Consider the following 24,784-nt stretch of genomic DNA (forward strand, 5'->3'; position numbering starts at 1 on the left):
CTTAATGTGCGTTCCTCAGATGGAAAAATCGAGGAGGCACGGCGTTGGACAGAGATTTAAGAAGCTTTAACCGTACCTCGCTGAAACCAAGAGAAAAGCGTTGACCCTCAGAAAGGACGAGCCAAACGTGAACTACCTCCACCCTCCAGGGTAGCATTACCCGCGGGGCGGGGCCAAAGGAGGAAGTCCCGCCCCATGCACGCTGGGCTTCCGCTTTTGGGCCCGCTACTGAAGTCCGCCGTAGCTGAGTCGCGTGTTGAAAATGGCTGCATCCGGGGACCCTGCCTGTGCTGAAAGCTACCGTTCTCCGCTGGCGGCTCGCTACGCCAGCCATGAAATGTGCTTCTTGTTCAGCGACAGGTACAAGTTCCAGACGTGGCGGCAGCTGTGGCTGTGGCTGGCGGAGGCCGAACAGGTAACTGGCCGGGCCCCTTGTCTCGACCGAGGTCATGGCCCGAGCACCTGTTGCCTCGGCCAGGTCCTAGAGACCGGCACATCCTTTGGAGGACTTCAATTTGGGCAAGGCTATGGGAGTTTGCGTCCTTCCACAGCGCATTTCAAGTGGAATGCTATTTATACCTCGCAGGCAGGGGCCAAGGCGCCTGCCGCCTAGCCATCAGACTTGAGTTCGAGCCCTGGGGCAACATGTTGAGTGAGGCATACCTGATTCCCATTAGTTGTTCTCCGACTTTATGCGCTCACACATACATACACGCGCGCGCGCGCGCACACACACACACACACACATACACACAAAACAAGTACATTCTTTTTATAAGTAAGTTGTAAACTTAATGGTGATTTTCGCACAGTTTTAAAAGAAGATATACTTATTTTTATTTTTTGCGTTTAAGTGCTTTGCCTGTATGTACGCACGTTCACCACTCATATCTGGTGCCAGCAGACATTGTCAGGAGAGGGAGCTAGTTAACAACTTGTCTTAAGGTGCCATGTGGGTCCTGGGAACTAAACCTGGGTCCTCTGTAAGTGCATTTAACCACTAAGCCATCTCTCCAGTCCCTGAATTTTCTTCTTTCCGGAGGACAAAACAAAGTTTGTAAGGATCAAGGCTTGCCCTAGGTTACCCAGCTAGCACTTGACAGCAGAGCTGGGATTTGAACCTAGATTCATTCTAGAACCTGAGCTGAGTCTTTGGTCACTTTGTTTTCCTTGGTGCCTTTAAAGCTAATGACAGCATTGGAATCTATTTCTGAGCCACTATTTCTGTATAAATTTTGCTATGAGAAGGGAGGATCTGGGCAAGTGTTCATTACAGAAGGTACATGAGTTGTGGGGTGTTAATTGTGGTGATTTGATTTGAGGGGGGAGGGGTTTTGCTGGCTTGTGTTTTTTGAGGAAGTGTCTCACTGTGTAGCTGTGGCTAGCCTATGGTTAGTCTCAAACTCACAGAAATCAGCCTGCCTATACCTCCCAAGTACTAGGATCAAAGGGTTCAACACCACAGCCACATTAGTATTTTGTCTTACAGGGGCAGCATGAACAGTTGTTCGGTTCAGTATTTTTTTTTTTTTCTTTTCTTTTTTTCGGAGCTGGGGGACCGAACCCAGGGCCTTCGGTTCAGTATTTTTTAAGTGATTTTGGGAAAGAGGCTTCCCAGAGAGGTTGAACAAAGCCGTGAGTGATCCAGAGAGCTGTAACGATTCTCAGGTTTCAGAGCAGGTTAGTGTGTTCACAAAGAGCTCAGTGCCTGTGAATCCAACCTTCATCCTGCATTCCCTGCCCAACCCCTCCATGGCTTCCATACAGCAGGGTGGCAGCAGACATTTCTCTTGTGCCCTCTGGCCCAGGCAATGCTTTAAGGCCTTTTCCAGTAGTCTAATAGTCCTTAAACATGTATATACATTGCATGTGTGTTCCTAATTTAAAAGAAAAGGTGGTGCTGGAGGGGTGGCACAGCACAGCAGGTAAGCACTTGTGTCGCTCCTGCAGAGGACCTGGGTTTCCAGCACCCGTGTCAGTCCTCCACCTAATACCAGCTCCAGAGGATCCAACATTCTTTTCTAGACTCTACTGGAACCTGCACTTATGTGAAAGACACACACACACACACCACACACACACACACACACACACACACACACACACACATACACCACACACACACTGTGTGACAGCCCGCCCTGCCTGTGTAATGTCACTCACATGTATGTTTTCAGGGCTGACCATTTGGTATTGGATAACCCAGGGAAGGCTTATGTCCTCTCGGCATTCTTCAATTGGCTGTTGTCCTTGGTCTAGGCCTCCTGAGCACCTCCATGTTAGCAGATCATGTTGGCGTCATCCCTGTTCAGGTCTTGTTTAGGCAGCCATGTTGGTGAGACCTCATGAGTGTAGTTTGTCTGACATCTCTAGGAGACACAATCTCACAAGAAACCCCTCCCTGTTCTTCTGGCTCCTACAGTCTTCTGACCTCTCTTGCCAGCCTCACACCAGGAGTCTCTGTTGTAGATGGACCAGTTGGGTTCCATACCCCCCCCCCCTCTCATTTTTGAGACAGAATTTCTCTTTGTAACAGAGCCAGCCTGTCCTGGAACTTGCTCTGCAGACGACACTGATCCACCTGCCTCTGCCTCCCAAGTGCTGGGATCATAGGCCTGGCTCACACTCTATTTTGATTGGCTGTAGTTTTCTTTAGTGGTCTTAGGCAGCTATGAGACGTTTCTTTTTTTTTTTAAGATTTATTTATTTATTATATAGAAGTACACTGTAGCTGTCTTCAGACACACCAGAAGAGGGCATCAGATCTCTTTACAGACGGTTGTGAGCCACCATGTGGTTGCTGGGAATTGAACTCAGGACCTCTGGAAGAGCAGTCGGTGCTCTTAACCACTGAGCCATCTCTCCAGCCCGAGACGTTTCTTTTTTGAGGGATGAGACCTACACTTACCTGTGGGTAGAATGTAGTTAGGAAGTGGCAGCTTTAAGATCCGCAAGATCCACAAGCTTGAGTTGACTGGGTTTCCAGAACCAGGCATTATTTCCCTTCTGTTGATCAGGCCTCACGTCCAATCAGGGCTGTTAGTTACCACCAGGAAATGCACCCTAGGGTTATTACGCCATGCTGGTCGTTGCAGTTCATGGGTAGGTCGGCCTCTTGGTTGCTTTCCGCCGCTGGAGATGCTTATTTGGTGCCTTAGAAATTGTTTCTTGGTGAAGTTGTAGTGACCGGGTGGGAGAGATCCCTCTGCTAGTGCGTTGTCCTCGCTAAGGACCTGAACGAAACGCGATCTTGAAAGCTCAGGACTCCGGTGACCCCACTCACCTGCATCATGGCAGTCCCAGGTTGCAACAAGGACAATGTCCAAGCAGGCTGCAGAAAATGTGGCTACCCTGGTCATCTGACTTTCGAGTGCCGCAATTTTCTTCGGGTAGACCCCAAAAGGGACATTGTGTTGGACGTCAGCAGCACAAGCAGTGAGGACAGTGACGAAGAAAGCGAGGAGCTGAACAAGCTTCAGGCTCTGCAGGAGAAAAGAATAAATGAAGAAGAAGAGAAGAAAAAGGAAAAAAGCAGGGAGAAAATTAAATTGAAAAAAAAGAGGAAAAGGTCTAACTCCAGCACCACTGAAGAGGACTCTTCAAAACAAAAGAAACAGAAGTATCAGAAAAAAGAAAAGAAAAAGGAAAAAAAGAACAAATCCAAAAAAGGAAAACATCACAAAAAGGAAAAAAAGAAGAGAAAAAAGGAAAAGCGTTCTTCCCCTAACCGTTCTGAAGTCACCAAAAAGTAACAGAGTCTTGGGCCTAACTCAGGAAATTGAAGAATTCAGTTTTTTTAAGTATTGAACCTTCCTTGGAATTGCTATATAATTACGCTTTGCAGAAAAATCCCAGCCTCTTCCATAAAGACGTTTTTCACCTCCTGCGGCCCTTCCCTCCCTGCCCGTCTGTATTAAACCCATCTCCTTACTTGACAGCTTGTCCCAAGTCTAGATGTGTGTGCACTCACAGCACATCACTTTGGCTGTTTGTGTCTCGGTGTCTAGCTGTCTCGGTAAGTTAATTAGCACGAGGCTTTCCTGCGATCAAAGGAGTAATCTACATGGCAGCTCCTGAGTCTTGTCTGCCTTCCAGTGGTAAAGCTGCCTCGGCGGTAGTGATTCGCTCTTGATACTGAATAGCTTTATGTACTCTGTAATGTATGGAATAGTGAAGCTCTTCACTATTGTTTTAAACCTCTAGACTTTTTAAATAACATCACTGAGGATAAAACCACTTTACTGATCTTAAATAGTAAGTTTTTAAATGAGTGGGATCTATAGGAAGATAATAATGAAAGTATTTATAACAGTGTCATTGTTTTATGAAATGCTTGTTTCTGGCACTTGCCTCCCATGATTTTACAACAATTAAAACAGCCCTGTTTTTAAAACAATCATCTAGCTTACTAGAAAGTCTGGCAGGGAGATTCTGTGCTGGTCCAGACTATTAGGGTAGATGCTGGGTTGATCTACAAATGGGCCACATTGGCATATCTTAGGCGATACCTCAAACACAGGGCTCTCTGTGTGGTAACAGCAAAGTCCTCATTACAACTGATTTCTACTATGTCCAGTGTATGCAATACTTGCATATATGTGTATTATGGCAGTTTTTAATGAATGTTTGCATATATATTTATTTTTTCTGAAAGGGTTTTAGAGTGAGTTTCACACTGAACTTCTGGCTTCGTGGATAATCAATGTTGATATTTTCTCTTTCACTTCAGTCACAGATCTTAGTAGCACTGTGAGAATTTTTAAACTAAGATTTTCATCCCGTACTTTTTAAAATTGAAGACTTGGAGGTAGCACCATGAAAGCCTTTGTATAGTAATGAAGTTTGTATATAAATAAGAATGTTCAGTGACATGTTAGCGGATTTAAGTGTTTCTTACATTTTTAACTTCATGGTCATCAGTGTAGTTTAACATCTAGTATTCCCTAATGCCAGCATGTTAACTTACCGTGCCATAAAAGCATTGAAAACCAACCTGTTATCATAGGACAGCTCCAGAGTTTCTGAGTGCCTTGTTATGCTGCACTTAATACATCTTCCGATTGGTAAGTACACTTGTGCTGGGCAAATTTATGGCCATAAAATCAGATACATACACGTGGCCTTGCAGGCCGAGAGCTTTACCAATTTTCCCCTTACCCAGCACCCAAACTGACATTTCCTGATTGCCTCAGGGACGCCTGGGAAGTCCCCTAACACCCTCGTCTCTCTCTGCTCAGGTTGCAGAGAAGCTGCAGCACAGCCTTCCACACACCGCTCCCTCACACTGATGTACGTGCAGCTTCCGCTCTTCCACGAACTGGCTACTCTCCCAGCCCATAGAAACGTAATCTTGTTTAGAGTGTTATCAGTTGTTTGAACTAAAGCACAGAACTTTGAGATTTTTAAGGAATTGTTTTGTCTATGCTTACTTTGTGGAAGTTCAGTTATCTGAATTAATAAAACATTATTTGGATTAATAAAAAAAAATTGTTTCTTGGGGTTGGGGATTTAGCTCAGTGGTAGAGCGCTTGCTTAGCAAGCACAAGGCCCTGGGTTTGGTCCCCAGATCCGAAAAAAAAAAGAAAAAAAAAAAAAGTTGTTTCTTGTAAAAGCTATTTTTTTTTTCTTTTTCTTTTTTTCGGAGCTGGGGACCGAACCCAGAGCCTTGCGCTTCCTAGGCAAGTGGTCTACCACTGAGCTAAATCCCCAACCCCGTAAAAGCTATTTATTGGGGGTTTTGTTTTTTGTTTTCTGTGAGAGGAAGGGAAGTCAAGACAGAGTTCTCTATGTAGTTTTGGCTGTCCTGAAACTCTGTAGACCTGGCTGGCCTCGAACTCACTTTTTCTTTTTTTTTTAATTAAAGATTTATTTATTTACTTTTTATGTATGTGAGTACACTGCAGCTGTCTTCAGATATACCAGGTCAGTCATGTCAAGTTTCCATAAACTTGAGTCAAGTCAGATGTGGTGGCTCATGACTGTACTCTCAGAATTAGAGGCTGACACAGGAGGATTGCTGCTAATGTGAGGTCAGCGAGGCCACATAGTGAATTCCAGATGAGTCTGGGCTAGAGAGTGAGTGAGACCTGTTGCAAATAAACAAAAACATGTACATCTTATATCAAAACAGCAAAATTAGATCAGAACTTAAGATATCAAAACTGGGGCTGAAGAGATAGCCCAGCAGTCAGTCAACTTGCTGCTCTGCCAGAGAACTCACCAGGCTTCTCAAAACTTAAAACCAAGCCCAAGTAGCCATTTACAAAGCAGTCCATGAATGGCTTTTTTTATGTAAATAAGTTTTTTTAAAGATTTATTTATTTATTTTATGTATACAAGCACAGTGTAGCTGTCTTCAGACGCACCAGAAGAGGGCATCAGATCTCTTTACAGACGGTTGTGAGCCACCATGTGGTTGCTGGGAATTGAACTCAGGACCTCTGGAAGAGCAGTCAGTGCTCTTAACCGCTGAGCCATCTCTCCAGCCCCTCACTTTTTCATTTTTAGAGCCGCATTGGGTAAGTGCTTTTCTTGTGCCTGTTTCGCAGGTGAGGAACCAGAGCAAGAAGAAAGTATTGGTTCCCTAGGACCTCACATGCGCTGTGCTCTGTCTCACACTGTTCCCGTCCATCTGATGCCCGCACTGTGTAGTTGAGGGTTGTAGTGTGCAAGCCATTATCAGTATCACCATAGCCTGTAAGTGGCCTCAAGCTGAAACTGGAGTGTAAGGTTCACCTGGCCTACAAATTGCCTGAAGCGTATGCAGCTAGGAGTATGGACTGTCTGTTAGAGCATCGCCTCAGTAGGAAAGGCAGGTGTAGTTCATGCCATTAAATGGTGGGTTTTTTTTTTTTTTACTTATTAATTTTTATGTGTAGTTCTCTGTCTGCATGTGCGTATGTGCATGTGTGAGTGCAGGTGCCACTGGAGGCCAGATGTTGCCGTGGAACTGGAGTTACAGGTGGTTTAGAGCAGCCATGTGAGTGCTGGGAACCAGAGTCGGGCTCTGCAGGAGCAGTGAGTACCATTTCCCAGCAGATAGATGTGTCGACCCCAGCATTTGGGAGGTAAGGGCAGATGGATTTCTGAGTTCGAGGCCTACTTCATCTGTATAGCAAGTTCCAGGCCAGCCAGAACAACACACTGAGAGCTTGTCTCAGAAAGCACGGCTCGCCATGGACTTGTTGAGTTGGGGAAATGGTATAGATAAATGGTTCAGCAGGTGGGAGCATTGGCTGTGCTTCCTGAGACCTGGCTTCCTTTCCCAGCAGCCACGTGGCAGCTCACAGCCATCTCCAACTTCAGTTCCCGTGGGTCTGATGCTTTCTCTGGCCTCCTTAGGTACCACGTGCACACATGATAAAATTAAACAATGAGAAATGACAGATTAGGAGTAATACACGAGTTTCAGTGTGGGAAGTGTGGATTTATATGGGTGTGTGCATGGTGGAGACACACACGTGGAGGCTGCTGGCTGACAGCTTTGTGGAATAGGTTCTCTCCTTCCACCTCTGCATGAGTTCCAAGAGAAGATCCAGTCTCCAGACTTCCCTTGCAACTACTTTTAGCAGCTGAGTCAGCTCACTGGCTGGTAAGTTTCCTTTTGGAGACGGTGTTTGGTATGAAGTCAGGATCCTTATGCTTCTCCTTCCCAAGTGCTGGGGTTGTGGCGTGTATTGCACTAAGTCCGGCTCTGAAGGAGTTAACTTTGGTTTCTGTAAGTGCATCAGAGTTTTCTGTTCACTTGTATGTCACAGCTAAGGACTAAGTAATAAAGAGAACAGAGGTCTAGTTTCCTACAATATGCCTTCCAGAGTCGAATGGATTAATTAAATGTGTGGTAGTGTCATACAGTGATGCATGTCTGAGTTTGAGGCCAGCCTGGTCTACATAGTGAGTTCCAGGACAGCCAGGGCTATACTGAGAAATCCTGTCTCACAAAACAAAACTGGGGGAATGGGAGGGGCGGGGAGACAGGGGTTAACAGTCAGCATCAGGACTGTGGTGCTTCCTGTTTTGGAGTTTATTTAGAGATTCCTCCATAGGCTGGAGAGAGATGGCTTGGCAGTTCAGATGGATCAGATCAATTCCCAACAACCACATGGTGGCTCACAACCATCTGTAATGGGATTCGATGCCCTCTCCTGGCATGCACGTGTAAATGCAGTCAGAGCCGTCATCTACATAAAATAAATAAGAAAATAACTCTTTATTTAAAAAAAAAATTCCTCCATATTTTTGAACTCGTCGCCCCGGATTTTAAGAGTTTTTAACATCATTTCAAATGCTTGAACATAACAGTCGTTGGGTTTTCTTTGCCCACTCCACAGACACTGGGTTTGCCTATCACGGATGAACAGATCCAGGAGATGAGGTCGAACCTGAGCAACATTGACTTCCAGATGGCAGCTGAGGAAGAGAAGCGCCTGCGGCACGACGTGATGGCACATGTGCACACGTTTGGCCACTGCTGTCCGAAAGCTGCTGGCATCATCCATCTTGGAGCCACCTCCTGCTATGTTGGAGACAATACGGTGGGAGCCCGTGCCCTTTGTACCCGGCTTTCGGCCTTTCCACTGCAGTTGGGTGTTTCCAAGTTTCCACACTTACCAAGGGCCTTTAAGACAACTGTTGGCTTCTGACTCCAGGCTGGCCCTGAACTCACAGAGACCTACCTGCCTCAGCCTCCCGAGTGCTGGGACTATAGGGGTGCACCACCACTTCCTGGCCCAGTCGTTCTTTTTTAAATTATTATTTATTCCATGTGTTCGGTGCTTTGCACAAATGTCTATGCACTTTGTGTGTGCAGCGCATGCTGAGGTGTGAAGAAGGTGGGGGTCCCCTGGAACTGGAGTAGTAGCGAATAACAGCTGTCATGTAGGTGACAAACCCAGGTCTTGTGGAAGAGCAGCCAGGGAGTGCCTTTAACCACTGAGCCGCTTGAGCCGTCATTATCATCCGCCGCTGTTCCTGAGTTCACAGGGCATTGGGTCTGACTCCACTCTCCCCATTTCTATAGATGAGAAAATGTACAGAAGTGTGTAACCAACACCCCGTGGTTACAGTAAATGTCAGGGGCTCTGTAGGGTGGGTGCAGTGGCACAGGCCTGTAAACATTCCTGAGTTCACAGGGCATTGGGTCTGACTCCATTCTCCCCATTTCTATAGATGAGAAAATGTACAGAAGTGTGTAACCAACACCCCGTGGTTACAGTAAATGTCAGGGGCTCTGTAGGGTGGGTGCAGTGGCACAGGCCTGTAAACATCGGGACACTGAGAGGAGGGGCATTCAGTCCACAGTGTCTAGCCTTAGAAACATGAGAGAGACTATCTCCCAAAAGTACAGACACCAGGAGGAACGGCTTCAGTATCTGTCACAATGCCTGTGAGACCCGAAACCAGAGTCCAAGTAACTTCTTTCAGGTGAGGGTGGCAGCTGCATGAGATCCCTTATTTATTATTTTTTGAGATAGGTTCTCCCTTTATAGACCAGGATGGCCTAATACTCACAAGAGTGCTGGGGTTTAAAGGCCTGTGCCACCACCGCCCAGCCTTTATCATTGAGACAGAGTTCCAGTTCGGTCTAGGGTAGTGTGTTCCCCTACTGGCCCGTAGCTGGAGAGCTCACATGTCTTCCTGCTCCGGCCGCCTGGCTGATTGAGTACTGGTGTGTGCCTCTGGGGCCGGCTTCTTTTTTAGCGTTGTGTGGTGCATAATTAAAGACACCTGTGTGTAATTGCTGAGCGGTGGAAGAATAATCCCCCTCCCTGCGGTTTTCCTAGAAGTTCCTAGTGGTGCTGTGTCTCCATGACTTTCGTGACATGGGGCGTGCTTTGGGGTCACCCCAGTACTTCCCCTACCCCCCACCGGAGCAGCTTGAGGATGCAGCTCAGTGGTAGATCGTTGTGTCCCCAGAACTTGAGGGCAAAAGAATCCAAGTTTTAGGTTTCTTAAACCTTAATGTTCTAGATCATGCCTTCCTGTGCTGTCAAGGATAGATGAACAGGGTAGGGTGGCTTAAACCTTTAATGCTGGCACTTGGGAGGCAGAGGGCTCAGATCTCTGAGGACAAAGCCAGACTGGTCTACTGAGTTCTGTAACAACCAGAGACACTTGCCAGGAGATGGATGGACGGATGGTAGATGGATGGATGATAGATGAATGAATGGATGGATGATAGATGAGGAAAAATAGGGAGATCACTGTTGGAATGTGCCATGTAACAAATATAAAAGCCCATGGACTTACACAGTTCTCAGTCGATGTGGCTGCCACACACTGTGAACAGTAAAGGTCTGGTTGCTTATGGATCCCAGTAATCCAGTAGTCCTCCTGCTCTGTAAGCTGTCACCGATTCCCTAAAAGCCTCTCCTGTAGCCAATGCGAATCTTTAGCTTGAGCTTGCTGTATGGGCAAGGATAACCTTGAATTCATGATCCTCCTGCCTCTGTTTCTCAAGTGCTGATGTTGGAGGTGTTAATGTGATGCTGGGGGTGGAATTCTTGGCCCTGCGTCTGCTAGGTGTATAGACAGCTGACTGAGCGTCATCCCAGCCCAGTCTTATGCGGTTAAATGGTAATGAGGCTAGAGCAGCCTCTTGGCATCTTTTGAAGCACACTGTCTGCTAAAGGTGAGATGGACTGCTTGCTAGCTGAGACACCAACCCTAATGACCAGAAAGTATCATTACAATATTGCTGTTTGCCACTCTTTAATGTGAAACCATTGAATTTTCCTTTTCAGGACTTGATTATTCTGAGAAATGCATTTGACCTGCTTTTACCAAAGGTAAGATGTTGGCAGAAGTTTAGGTGTCTGTAATTTCAGTGAGTCTACACAGTGTTGATACCTAAAGCTTGTCATGCTCTCAAGTCAGGGACTCTGTCAGCTGTGGAGTTAATTGTCCCTTCTTGGGTACACGTGTAATCTCAACAGTGGGGAAGCAGAGGCAGGTGCATCTCAGAGTTTAAGGCCAGGCTGGAAGACTAAGTGATTGCTTTCTAAAGCACAGCGGTTTAAATGTAGCCGCTTCAACCAGAGCTGTGTTGCTTGAGTATGTTGGTCAGGCCATGACTTGTTCTTAAAATAGTGTGTGACATGTAGGGGGTCGACTCAGTTTTCAAATGTCGGCTCCTGTGATCCCTGCCAGGGCACGATGAGACACAAAGCTGAAAAGACACCAGTGCTGCCCTCCCTGAGCTGAAGATGTAACTTTATCTACAATTGTGTGAACTTTAGTTGAAGTTACATAAAGAACTCAGTTGAATTCACCCTCTTTCCACCACATGATCTTTCTTGTAGCTTGCTAGAGTGATCTCGAGGCTTGCCGACTTTGCTAAGGAACGTGCTGATCTGCCCACATTAGGTTTCACACACTTTCAGTAAGTGATGAGACTACTTTTGGGGAATTGAATTTATGCATGTGCGTGTTGAGGCCAGAATCTTAAAGTGTAGCAGATAACTTGCTGAGAAATGGGCCCGACGCCCTGATTAGAAACTTCTCTGGGGATGGGGATGTTGCTCAGTGGGACTGTGATTGGCAGGCATGGCTGAACTCTTGAGTGACATCCAGCATGAGAATGAAGAGTAATAAGCTGTCCTGAAGCCAGGCATGGAGACTTACAGGTGCATCCTGCTGCCTGGTGGGTTAGGTGGGAGGGTGAACAGCATAACAAGGCCATCTCAACAATGAGAAGTACCACTTTTTTTTTTAAAACATGTATTTATTATGTATATATCATATAGCTTTCTGCCTGTATGTATGCCTACAGGCCAGAAGAAGGCACTAGATCTGATTTTAGATGGTTTGAGCCACCATGTGGTTGCTGGGAATTGAACTCAGGACCTCCGAAAGAGCAGACAGTGCTCTTAACCTCTGAGCCATCTCTCCAGCCCAGAAGTACCACTTTTTAATAGTTACAGTTATTCATTTGTTTGTTTGTTTGTTTGTGTGCACACATATGACAGTGCACAGGTAGGGGTCACAGGACAGCTTCTCTCCTGTCAGAGTCCATTTTCTCCTTCCGTGATGTCCCAGGGATTGAACTTGGGTCATCAGGCTAGGCAGTCAGCACCTTTACCAGTTGAGCCACCTCACTGACCCAGTAATTAGCAGTCTGTATTTGTCAAGAACAAAGAATCATTTATTCTCTTTTTTAACGGTATGGGTGGTTTGTCTGCATGTATGTATTAATGTGCACCACTTGCATGTCTGATGCCCAAGGAGGCCAGAAAGGGGCGTCAGATTCCTTCTAACTAGAGTTATGGATGGTTAGGAGCCACCGTGTGGGATGGAGCCGGGCCATGTAAGAGCAGCCAGTTCTCTCAGCCTCTGAGTCGCTCCATTCTCCTCACACTCCTTTTTCATTCCTTTCTTAAGAATGTGGCCCAGGGAAGTGATCCAAGTTCAGGGGAAGTTTGTGCACAGATAGCTTTGTTAGACTGTCAATTGTTAATAGCACTGAAAGCAGTCTAAGTGACTTGGCTGACAAGGAAGGATAATTAAAGTACAGTATGCCTCGGGGCTGGAGTAATATCCAGTCCAGCCATTGGAGTGTTGCTTGTAAGACTATGGAAACATGCTTAGGTTCATGTTGGGGGGCAGGGGGAGAAGAGAGCTTGAATAATACAAAGACCAGGTGTAGTGATGCACACCTTTAATTCCAGCATCTGGAAGCCAAGGCAGGTAGAATTCTATGAGTTCAAGTCCAACCTGGTATATGTAATGGGTTCAAGGACAACCAATGATGTGCCTATCTTTCTCAAAGGAAAAAAAGAAAAAAAAATTGCACAAAGATTGCCAAAAAGATTATCACCTTGTTAATTTGATTACCCTGGCTTAGGTCATAATAATTAAAATGTCCCTTTTTTAGTCCATATATGTCTTGACAAGAGCTCTACCCTAGAGCTACCTGCCCAACTCTTTAGTTCTATTTTTCTTGTTTTGTTTGTGAAATGTCTTGCTGTGTAGCTCTGACTGGCTTGGAACTCTCTTGTAGACCAGGCTAGCCTCAAACATGAAGAGGTCTGCCTCTCTCTGCCTCCCAGAGATGAACTGTGAGGTCAAAGGTGTGCACCAGCATACCCAAACTCAGCCCAGCAGTTCAGATTTTAGGACAAGGGAGCATTTTTAGCGTCTTTGGAATACCAAACCGTTTTTAGTATATTTACAGTGTGTGACAGTTAACTCCTTAATTTCATAGTATCTCCATCAGCAGTCACTTCTTGCCACACCTTGCACCTGACAAGCATAAAGCTATTTTTTATCTGTAGATCTGTCCAAGTGGAATCACATACAGTATATGGCCCTCTGGATGACATCTTTCCTGTAAAGTATATCTAATATTCATGGTGCAGTGTATATCTGGAATTCATTTCTTCTCATGGCTGGCAGCATCCCATTCAATAGATAAGACTCAATGTGTTTGCCCCTTCGTCAGTTGTGAGCATTTGGGTTGACATTTTACAGCCGTCATGAATAGCGCTGCTATGCACACGCCCACACAGATCACTCAGAGTGAGTCAGCATGGCGGTCTTTTGTGTAAGGATGTGCAGTGTCCTCTGTACAGTCACTTGTCTGGATGTTGCTGCCTGCCAGGCTGACGAGATCCCGTTTGCCGTCTAGGGTACAGAGCTTGCACACTGTTGCAGTTTACTCTGTGTGTTCTCTGTTGGGAAACAGACCATGGTGGGCTGTACTATCATTATTGTCCCTTGAGTTACAGACAGTAAACCTGTGTTCTTCTTGCTTTAAAGAACAAAGAGGGAACATGGATGGACCCATTAGGCTTCAGACTAGAACAGACATTTGCTGTTATGAGTATCTTGGGTGTTTCTCAATATTATGACTGGCTCATCATTGGGTTTTTGCTTCTCAAAAGGCCAGTCAGTCCCTTAGCCCAGTCTGCCACAGTGTCTTCAGCTCCATTTGCTTTCCATTTACACCATCAACAATTGCCAACCAGCTGTGATGGCGACACCTTTAGTCCTGGCCCTCAGGAGTCAGGAAGGTTTAATCTGAGTTCAAGGCCAGCCTGGTCTACAAAGCAGGTTTCAGGATAGCCAGGACTACATAGAGAAACCGAGTTGTGAAAAACAAAACAAATAAAAAGACTGTTTTGTTCCTTTTTTGTGCATTTTTCTTTCTGTTTCTACAAGTGGCCTATCTGTGAGTCCACGAGCCATAGCGCTGTGTGGAGACAGAAGACGAGTGTTGGTGCCTTAGCCCCGGGTCCAGGCTTTTGTGGCAAGTGCTTGAGCTGCTGAACAGTCTTACCAGCCTGTTGTGCCTTTTTATGCACTTGGTTGTAAGCTCTGTGGACAGGGAGCTCACTGTTCTGTTTGCTGTTGTATTTTCAGTCCCAAGACCACACATCACATATTTGCAGACATTTGTGTCATGAGTGTGGAAGCATTTCTCGTCAACATCTGAAAATATAGCCATCAACAAAACATACACTATACCCAGCCTTTGATTGGAATAACTCTTAGAGCTATGTATATAACTCAGTAATTGTGTTTGTTTAGGGTGTATGAGGTCCTGGATCTCTTCTTCAGTACCTCAAGGGAAGAAAGAAACCCTTTTTAAAAAAAAAAAAAAAACAAAACACATACTCTAGGGGCTGGAGAGATAGCTTAGGAATTAAGAAAGAGCACTGACTGCTCTTGTAGAGATCCTGAGTTCAATTCCCAGCAACCACATGGTGGCTCACAACCATCTGTCATAGGTTCTGATGTGTTCTTCTGGTGTGTCTGAAGATACCAATAGCCTACTCACATACATAAAATAAATAGATCTTTAAAAAATATATATGTACTCTCTTAATTCTCATTTGGGGAAGAGTGCTCTAGCATGTGGGTGGAGGTCAGAGGACAGTTTGCAGGAATCTTGGTTCTCTCCTTCCACCATGTATGTTAGGAACACCAAGCTCATGTCATCAGACTTGGCAGCAAGCACCTTTGCCCACTGAACCATATTACCAGCCCATGGTTTCTGTTGTTTAAAGATAGTGTTTCCCTGAGGAACTTAATGCTGGCCTCAAGCCGGTCAGCCTTAGCCTCAGCCTTAGCCTCCAGAGTGCTGGGATTACAGCCCAGTGCTACCAAGCTGTTGAAAAGCTTCTCGGCAGAGAACTAAGGGCAGCCCTTTGTAGTTAGTTCGTGATAGCGATGCCTTCACCCTGGGCTCCTGCCTTTAGCTAGGGTTTGTCTTCACTACTTTCTCCAGCTCCCGCTTGGCTGATGGTGTCTGGAAGGTGAGGGGAGGCCTCAGTCTGGGACCTCTGTGTTCTTTGTGCTCCTTTCAGGCCTGCTCAGCTGACCACGGTTGGGAAACGCTGCTGCCTTTGGATTCAAGATCTCTGCATGGATCTTCAGAACTTGAAGCGTGTCCGAGATGAGCTGCGCTTCCGAGGAGTGAAGGGCACCACTGGCACGCAGGCCAGCTTCTTGCAGCTCTTCGAGGGGGATCACCAGAAGGTGCTCTAAGGGACCAGCAGTGTGGACATTTGAGTCAGTTCCGGGTGATGGAAGGAGAAAACAGCTCCTACAAAGAAAGTCATGAAAGAGACCTGTGCTCCATTCATAAAGCATGCAGTGCTTTAGAAAAGGTGTTCTGAAAGCGACTTACGGGACAGCTCAGTTCAGTGGTGCCAGCCCACAAGACAGAGATGGCTGCCTCTGCCTTGATTGATCCAGACCCTGCAGGATGACCAATAGAACATATTCAGACTGAACACCTACATTTCTTGTTTTCTTTTTTTTTTTTTTAAGATTATTTATTTATTATATAGAAGTACACTGTAGCTGTCTTCAGACACACCAGAAGAGGGCATCGGATCTCATTACAGATGGTTGTGAGCCACCATGTGCTTGCTGGGAATTGAACTCAGGACCTCTGGAAGAGCAGTCGGTGCTCTTAACCACTGAACCATCTCTCCAACCCCTATTTCTTGTGTTCTTTTTCTTTTCTTTTTAATTTAATTTTATTTTATGTGCGTAGGTGTGAGGGTGTCAGATCCCATGGAACTGGAGTTACAGACAGTTGTGAACTGTCCTGTGGGTGCTGGGAATTGAACCCAGGTCCTCTGGAATTGGAGCCAGTAAAAGAGTTATTTGTTTATTTGTTTGTTTGTTTGTTTGAGACAGGCTTCTCTGTGTAGCCCTTGCTGTCCTGGAACTTGCTTTGTAAACCAGGCTGACCTCAAACTCATACAGATCCACCTGTCTCTGCCTCCTGAGTGCTAAGATTAAAGGCATGAACCATGCCTAGTGAACGCCTATATTTCTAACAGGATGTGTCTTATCTTTCTCAAAGGTGGAGCAGCTGGACAAGATGGTGACAGAAAAGGCAGGGTTTAAAAGGTATATACCTGGGGAAAATGCTGGGCCCCTGTTAATTACAGACCTCTAGATTCAACTGTCCTTCTCCTCCTCTTCCTCTTCTTCCTCTTCCCCCCTGCCCCTTCCTCCTCTCCTTTTTGTGTGCATTACCTGTGTGCATGCTTGGGCACTACATTTGTGCTTGTGACTGGTGCCTGCAGAAGTCAGTCGACGGCTTTGGATCCCCTAGAAGTAGAGTTATGGATGGTTGTGAAACCACTCACTGTGTGTGTGCTAGGAGTGGAACCCAGATCCTATGAGAGTGCAACCAGATACACTCACTCACTGCCAAGCTTTCTCTCCTGCCCTTCCTTTCCTTACATTGTTTTCTTTTTCTTTTTACATAAATGTCTGTGTATGTCTGTGTGTGTGGAGGCCAGAAAAGAGTGTCAGGTCCTCTGGAACTGGCATGACAGACAGCTGTGAGTGGCCATGTGGGTGCTGGAGGCCACCCAGGTCCTCCTCAAGAATAACAAATGAAGACAGGTGTCGTGGCACATTTAATCCTAGCAGAGGCGGGCAGCTACCTGAGTTCCAGGACAGCCATGCTCTAAACGGCTAAGCTCTCTCTCCAGCCCTTTGGTTCCTTATAGTGCTTGATGCATATTGCCGTTCTGGGTTTGTTGGTTTGTTTGAGAGGAAGTCGTACTTTGTAGCCAGGAAACTCACTGTGTAGCCCAGGCTGAGCTTGAATTCCCCAGAGTCCTTCTGCCTCAGCTCCCAAGTGCTAGAACGATGTCACTGTGCCTGGAACTGCAGTCTGATGTCACTGCCTGGACATGTTGCTGCTCTTGTTTCTTTTCCTGGGGTCCCTCAGTGTAGTTTACTCTGACCACCCTATGTTGAGACCACCAGACTCTTCCATGATTCCTTTTTCTCGTTACCTTGTGGCACTGCAGGGGACATGAGCATTTGATCAGAGCAGCTTGCTGGGGATTGGGAAACAGGGAAACAGCTTGATTCAGTAGCCAGTTACCAGTCAGGCTCTCTGCTCAGTATAAGCAAGCATTCTAGGAAGCCAAGCCGTAGCTTAGGAACCATTTTTGGTTAGTCTATATCAAAGTCACTTCATATATATATATATATATATATATATATATATATATATATATATATATATATATATATATATATATATATTGAGGCAAGGTCTCTATATTGTCCTGGATATTCTGTTGCTTACTCTGTAGACCAGGCTGGCCTTAGACAGAGATCTGCTTGCCCTGCCTCCTGAGTGCTGGATTAAAGGTGTCCCCCGCTATGTCCAGCTGACAGTCGTGTATTTCAGCACTGATTTTTTTTTTTTTTTCTGTTTACTTGAGAGCTTACATCATCACAGGACAGACCTACACACGGAAAGTGGACATCGAAGTGCTGTCTGTGCTGGCCAGCCTAGGGGCGTCAGTGCACAAGGTGAGTGAGGCAGTCTGCAGGCTAGGGGTGGGAATCCTCAGACAGACCAAGGCAGCTAATTGTTCAGTTAATTATTTCTTAGTTCATTAGCCTTAATAATTTGGGATCTATAGGGAAAGCCTTTAAATTGAATATGATAAAGGGAAAAGTTACCCAAACATCTACACGGTGTCCATCCTTTGAAGGATGTGTTGAAATTGAAGTTCCTCAGCCAGGTGTAGTGGTACCTACCTCTAATCCCATCGCTTCAGAGGGAGAGGCAGAACCGGTCCAGGAGTTTTCGCTTGCTTGCTTGTTTGTTTTTTAAGATTTATTTATTTATTTATGTTATGTATGTGAGTACATTGTCACTCTGTTCAGACATACCAGAAGAGGGCTTGGGGTCCCTACAGATGGTTGTGAGCCACCATGTGGTTGCTGAGAATTGAACTCAAGACCTCTGTAAGAGCACTCAGTGCTCTGTTAAGCCATCTCTCCAGTCACCAAGACCCTTTCTTAAAAAAGAAAATCGTATTGTCTTTCCATGACCTATCTGTATTTCTTTCTCCTGTGTACACAGTCATGTGTCATGGCCCTTCTCTCCCTCAAATTATCTTTTTCCCCGCTCCAAGTCAGGGTCTTAGCCCAGGCTTGCCTTAAACTTTATCCAGCTGCTGAGGTTTTAGACACACACCATCACACAGACTTTGTTATACCATGTGCAGTTTTTGACAGTCATTTCTGTTGCTGCTCTGTGGTGCTGAGGCTCCAGGGTCCTGTGCATTCCAGGCGAGTAGTTCCCTGCCGAGCCAGCCCCCGAGTCTCTGGTCTTTGTATTTGTCATCCCAGCTTTTCAGAAGCAGAAGAAAGACTGGGTGGAAGCTCCTAGGTATGGAGGGCTGGCCTTGAACTCAGCAGTAGCATGGCAAACTAAGAGCTCATTGCCTGTGTGAGCCTAGCCTGGTCCAGGCTCCCCGGGTACCAAGTACTGAGGATGATAGCCAGTTTGTCTCCACAGATTTGCACTGACATTCGCCTACTGGCGAACCTGAAGGAGATGGAGGAACCCTTTGAGAAGCAGCAGATTGGTGAGTAGAGGCTCAGGAGCAGCACACAGCTGCTGGAGAGGTGTGGATGTCCCCTTAGGTATGTGATATCCCCTTGGAGAGATGTGTGATGTCCCCTTGGAGAGGTGTGTGATGTCCCCTTGGAGATGTGTGTGATGTCCCCTTGGAGATGTGTGTGATGTCCCCTTGGAGATGTGTGGATGTCCCCTTAGGTGTGTGATGTCCCCTTGGAGAGGTGTGGATGTCCCCTTGGAGGTGACTTTTCAGCATGAGCCTAGCAGGTCTTTGTGCACTTGCTATGCCTGGGTGTCGTTCTGCCTTTGCATCTTGTCCTTTTCTGTGGGCAGGTTCCAGTGCGATGCCGTACAAGCGGAACCCCATGCGCTCCGAACGTTGCTGCAGCTTGGCTCGTCACCTGATGTCCCTTACCATGGACCCACTACAGACAGCTTCTGTGCAGTGGTTTGAACGTACCCTGGATGATAGTGCCAACCGGTCAGTGATGGGGACAGTGCACACAGCACAGGAGGAGGAGGGTAAAGGAAGAAAGCAAAAAGATGTATTTGAAGATGTCTGCTTTCTTCCTTACCGTCAAAGAAGCTTTGACTGGAGCAGTGTACTTGGTGTTTTGCCCCTAGTATAGTGATTGTTAGAAGAGTCCATGCGGTCTTCCCAATGAGGTGATGGCTTAAGACTTCGCAAGGAAGTGCTAAGCTGTAACTCCGTTGATTGAATGCTTGCTGTAAGCATGAAGCCCAGGGTTCATCCCAGACGCAGGGGCACATACCTGTAATTTCAGCGCTTGGTGGGGACGGGGTTGGAGCCAGGAGGATTCGAAGTTCAAGGTCGTCCTCAACGGAAGTCGGTGTTTGCCCTGGCCTAGAGAGCCCGTCTCAGAGGAGAGGCAGTTCAGAAACATAAAGGATGGTGGGACACACACAGAGACGCAGACCTAGTAGTGGGGAAGGTACAAGCAGGGAGCAGCTCGCCTTTGGAGAGTCTCAGGACCCCCAAAAGAGTCCAGTTTTGCTATGAAAACCTGTTCATGTCCTCCTGTCTATTATTTTCATAATTTAGTTACTTTATGTGTATGAGCATTTTTCCTATGTGTGTACTGATGCGTGAGGACTTGCCTGCTGTCCGTCCACAGAGGTCAGAAGAGGACATTGTAGTTAGAGTTCTGGATGGTTGTGAGATGCCATGTAGGTTCTTGTAAGAGCAACCAGTGGTCTTAACTCCCAAGCCATCTCTCCTGTAAACGATCTCTAGATTGAGTATCACAGCTGATTCTATGTAAATGCTGGGTGAATGCCTGCTGTTACTGTCATTTAGGGAGTAGAAAAAAGAAACTGTCTATTTTTCCAAACATTATTGATCTATGCCTGATTGAAGCCATGGGTGCTGAGTGCTGAGATGCAGAAGGCTGTGGTAGAAGTGTTATCTAATGCAGTTTGCCCGATGAAACACCTTAGCATCACTTAGGGGTACACTTGTGCAGGGCACTCACTGAACAGTCAGACCCTTCAGCAGCCAAGGCCTCCTGGGCCCGTGGTTGTGCACCTGGAAAGGATGTGTGTAAGTAAGGCTAGCCAGCTCACCAGCCTCGGTTAACAGGAGAACAGGCGAGTGGGGCACACTGGCCATCTACCGAGCGAGACAGGACCGACTGCGGGGAGAGCACATCAGTAGTATGGAGCAAGAGGCAGTGGGGGAATGGCTGGACTCACTGGAGTTGGAGGTGGAGCTTTGGGCATGACTTCTGCTGCTAGAAGGGGAGAAGATGAGGGTGGTGAGGATGTTACAGTACGTGACGTCCTGAGACTGAAGGAAACTGCCCAGACAGCGTATGGTGTGAGCAGCCCTAGAGCAACTGCTTGGGACACACCCTGTGTGTGTCTGGCATCTGATTAACTGAGTGCATTTGTCTTGTAGACGGATCTGTTTGGCTGAAGCATTTCTCACTGCAGACACTATATTAACTACTCTACAGAACGTCTCTGAAGGATTGGTGCTGTACCCCAAGGTAAGAGGCCTCTGGATGTGGGAAGGGGAATGCTCTGGAGTGAGTATATTGGGGTGCTACAGGCTAGCCCAGACCTCAGCCTAGAGTTCAAGACATAGTGTAGGAAGCCAGATCTGTGGAATTCACACACGTGGATACAGACAGGCAAAAAACGCTGAATTGTCTTGACCTGTGAGCACCTCAAGTAGCCAAGCAGAGAAAGTGGAACCAGTTGCCTTGTTTTTGGTGGTGGTGTTTTGTGAGTGGGTTTCTTTTCTTTTTTTGTTTTTTGGTTATTTGGTTTGTTTGTTTGTTTGTTTGTTTTTTGAGACAAGGTTTCTCTGTATAGCCCTAGCTGCCCTAGAACTCACTCTTATAAATCAGGCTGGCCTCAAACTCAGAGATCCAACTGCCTCTGCACCCCGAGTGTTGGGATTAAAGGTGTGCGGTACCACACCTGCCCAGTTAGCTTTGTTTTAGGTACCAGAACCAGATGGACTCGTCTTCATGATGTAATTGTTGAAGCAGGACACTGAAACCTAACAAGTGGAGGGAGGGTATTCGAAGTGTATCTATTTTGTCTGCATGTATGTATGTGTATTGTGTTTGTACGGTGCCCATGAAGAACCAGAAAAGGGTGACAGATCCCTTGGGACTGAAGTTACAGGTGGTTGTGAGCAGCCGCATTGGTGCTGGGAACCAAACCCAGGTCCTGTGCAGGAGCAACAAGTGCTCATAAGCACCGAGCCCGCTCTCCAGCCCCAAATTGTAGGTTATGGGTCACCCCCGTGAAGCTGCTCTGACAGTTTACTTAAAACCCTTTGTTACGAAAGGGAAGGAGGGAGGGAGGGAAGGAAGGGGGAAATCTGGATTTGTCAAAAAACTAAGAGACAGTCCTGAATAAAGGACCAAGTCACCCACCTCTGGCACCTCATGGGCCCACTGCATTTTCTTGACCTGCTGTGGCTTCATAGTGTTGAGGCATCTGTCTTTGCCCTCTCAGGTAATTGAACGGCGCATTCGGCAAGAGCTTCCTTTCATGGCCACAGAGAACATTATCATGGCAATGGTCAAAGCCGGGGGCAGCCGACAGGTATGTCAGTGATGAACCTCAGTGGTGAACCAAGCTGGGTGCAGTGGTGCACACCTTTCATCCCAGCGCTCAGGAGGCAGAGGCAGGTGGGTCTGAGAGTTCAAGGCCAGCCTGGTCTACATAAAGAGCCTCTGTCTCTGAAAAACTGAATCATAAGGGATATCATAAGGTCTGAATCTTCTGTTGGAAAGGAAGAGGCAAGAGCCTCCTGCATAAGTTTTTGTGGTTTTTTGTTTTTTTTTAAGATTTATTCATTTATTATATATAAGTACACTGTAGCTGTCTTCAGATATACCAGAAGAGGGCATCAGATCTCTTTACAGATGGTTGTGAGCCACCATGTGGTTGCTGGGAATTGAACTCAGGACCTCTGGAAGAGTAGTCGGGTGCTCTTAACCACTGAGCCATCTCTCCAGCCCCCTGCATAAGTTTTTGAGGAGGAGGAGGAACATCTACCTCCAAGTATCCCTAAGCTGTGGTCAGAGGAGAGGTCATGGAGAAAGTGCTCTAGAATCCACCACAGCAGGGGCAGGTGATGTGATGTGATGTCTGGTGCTGGTGTAAGGTCTACACAGGTTAAGATGAGCTAACACTGTCTCACTCTCTCCCCAGGACTGTCATGAGAAAATTAGAGTGCTTTCCCAGCAGGCAGCTGCTGTGGTTAAGCAGGAAGGGGGTGACAATGACCTTATAGAGCGCATTCGGGCAGATGCCTACTTCAGCCCCATTCACTCACAGTTGGAACAATTGTTGGACCCCTCTTCTTTCACTGGCCGAGCTCCCCAGCAGGTAGCTGTCCAATAGGATACTCTGAGGAGTACTGTTTCTGTGATGCTGATGCAGACCCTGAACCTCTGGGGGTATGGGAGGGGCCGAGGGGGGTGGAGGTAGAGTGGACGCCGGCCTGGTGCTGCCTTTAACTCCAGCTTGGGAGACATAGTGAGTTCTAAGCCAGCCAAGCTTGCATAGATCCATAGACAGATTCTGTCTTAAAACAAACAAAAGGGTTTGGGGATTTAGCTCAGTGGTAGAGCGCTTGCCTAGCAAGCGCAAGGCCCTGGGTTCGGTCCCCAGCTCCGAAAAAAAGAAAAGAAAACAAACAAACAAACAAACAAAAAATAGAGATCCCCTACCTCAAGGATATGAGGATTGTGCTTCCCTGTGATGTCCTCAAGGTCAGAATGCTTGGAGCATGGCAGCCAATCAGACATCAGTGGTGGACTTTCATTCAGTTTTTTGAAATGAAGAATTAGTTTTTGTTTTGCTTTCTTTCCGCAAAGATCAAAACTGTGCTTTGGTTTTCAAGGAACAACAATGTTTAGGCCACAAGGACTCACACCACAAAAAGCCAGCCCAAGTTCCTTCTGAGATCCAGGACATTCTTCAGCTCCACGGACAGCCACACACACAGGCACACGCACACAGAGAATGAGCTTAAATAAAAATAGAGATCATGGTGGCTGAGCCAAGGCAGTGGTCAGTCCAGCAGGGGTGGAATGTTAGTCCCTTGGAGACTGGTCAGATGAACCTCAGACCGAGAATGGAGGAATGCACAATTTCAGTGTGGGTGTCTGGCAGACTTCAGAGCCACTGAAGAGAAGGTGGCCTGACTCTGGCATGGTCTTCTTTATGCATGTGCTGGGTTGACATGTTTCTTTCTGGGGACGTAGCTAACAGGCAGCACACACTCAGTGGACGAAGCTTTAGCATGCTAGGTCTTGGGGCTAGCGGTGGTTTGAAGGAGGTACTGACAGTTTCCTTTGTCTTGTGTTTGCTCATACCCGCAGGTCCACAGATTCCTAGAAGAGGAGGTGTACCCCCTGCTGAAGCCCTACGGAAGTGTGATGGCAGTGAAGGCGGAGCTGTGTCTGTAGAGGAGAGAATTATGGAAGAAGCCTGATGAGTCTGCTAACTACAGTGTTAAGGAACTAGTGCTGTGTTCTGCAGGGCTCCTTTACCTGGGTGTGGTACATACTCAGGAGGCAGGGACAAAGGCAGGCAGATCTCTGAGTTCAAGGCCAGCCTGGTCTACAGAGCAAGTTCCAGGACAGCCAGGGCTACACAGAGAAACCACATCTCCAAAAAGCAAACAAACAAAAAGAATGTATATTAAGAATGTATACAGGACTCACAGCAGACAGCCATACATTCTTGTTTTCTCCAGTCTGTTGTTGCTGAGACAAAAATCTCACTGTATATCACGGACAGACCTGGAACACAGAAATCTGCCTCATCTCCCCAATGGCAGGATTAAAGGTGTTCCCCACCATGCCTGGCTGTTTTCTTTTTTTACAGCAACGTAATCTTAGAGAATAATGTAGCTCACACTTTTGAGATGTTTCCTTACTTAGAGTGAGAGTGTGTCACTTTTCATAAGTTTAAAAAAAAATGAGTTCAGTTCACCTATCAAACATTGTTCCATGCTCACAACATCGACATCTGACATTTGGTCAGAGAAGATCGCCTAACGAACCCGTTAGTAATGTAGTCATATTCCTAACAAGTGTTGCTTACTGAGTCCTATGCGGGCACACTGCTGCACACTAGGCTACACTCTTCTTGGTCTGTACTCCTTTTCAGTATTTACTTGACTGTAAAGTAGCAAGAAATTCCTGGTCCATGGAAATGGGTTTAAGTAAAAACATCACCTGGAGCCATGATTCAGAATCATCAGATCCCTTGATTTCAATTCTTTTTGCCCAGGTTAAATAATGACGCTTGTGGCTCAGGAGCAGGAAAAAATGGATAATGTTGGACCCAACAACAGCTCAGGTTGTGTCTGTTTCATCTTTTACAGAGGTTTGCTCCTCAGGGAAATGCTAACTGGGTAAACTGATGGCATTATGGGAC

At 46.5% G+C, this 24,784-nt stretch overlaps 1 protein-coding gene and 1 pseudogene across 2 annotated transcripts; both read left to right on the forward strand.

Moving 5' to 3' along the window:
* Positions 1–212: 212 nt before the first annotated feature.
* Positions 213–24,264, forward strand: Adsl (adenylosuccinate lyase). Of its 2 annotated transcripts, NM_001130503.1 has the most exon segments (13): positions 222–415; positions 8,331–8,534; positions 10,743–10,787; positions 11,301–11,380; positions 15,306–15,477; positions 16,316–16,362; positions 17,703–17,793; positions 18,791–18,860; positions 19,187–19,334; positions 20,772–20,862; positions 21,845–21,934; positions 22,547–22,723; positions 23,722–24,264. In NM_001130503.1, coding segments are annotated over 13 exon segments (1,455 nt in total). In that variant the 5' UTR covers positions 222–262; the 3' UTR covers positions 23,809–24,264.
* On the forward strand, positions 3,172–5,483 carry Srek1ip1-ps1 (SREK1-interacting protein 1, pseudogene 1; annotated as a pseudogene).
* Positions 24,265–24,784: the final 520 nt, after the last annotated feature.

This window comes from Rattus norvegicus, chromosome 7, assembly GCF_021556685.1.
Source record: "Rattus norvegicus strain SHRSP/BbbUtx chromosome 7, alternate assembly SHRSP_T2T, whole genome shotgun sequence".
Lineage (NCBI taxonomy): Eukaryota > Metazoa > Chordata > Mammalia > Rodentia > Muridae > Rattus > Rattus norvegicus.

What these genes read in the sequence shown, in the direction of transcription:
- Adsl (XM_087557458.1), top strand. Translation starts at nt 10,762, where the DNA reads ATGCATTTGACCTGCTTTTACCAAAG. An exon ending in CTTTGAGAAGCAGCAGATTG is followed by an intron (nt 18,861 to 19,186) that starts GTGAGTAGAGGC and finishes TTCTGTGGGCAG; the next exon opens with GTTCCAGTGCGATGCCGTAC. An exon ending in AAGCCGGGGGCAGCCGACAG is followed by an intron (nt 21,935 to 22,546) that starts GTATGTCAGTGA and finishes CTCTCTCCCCAG; the next exon opens with GACTGTCATGAGAAAATTAG.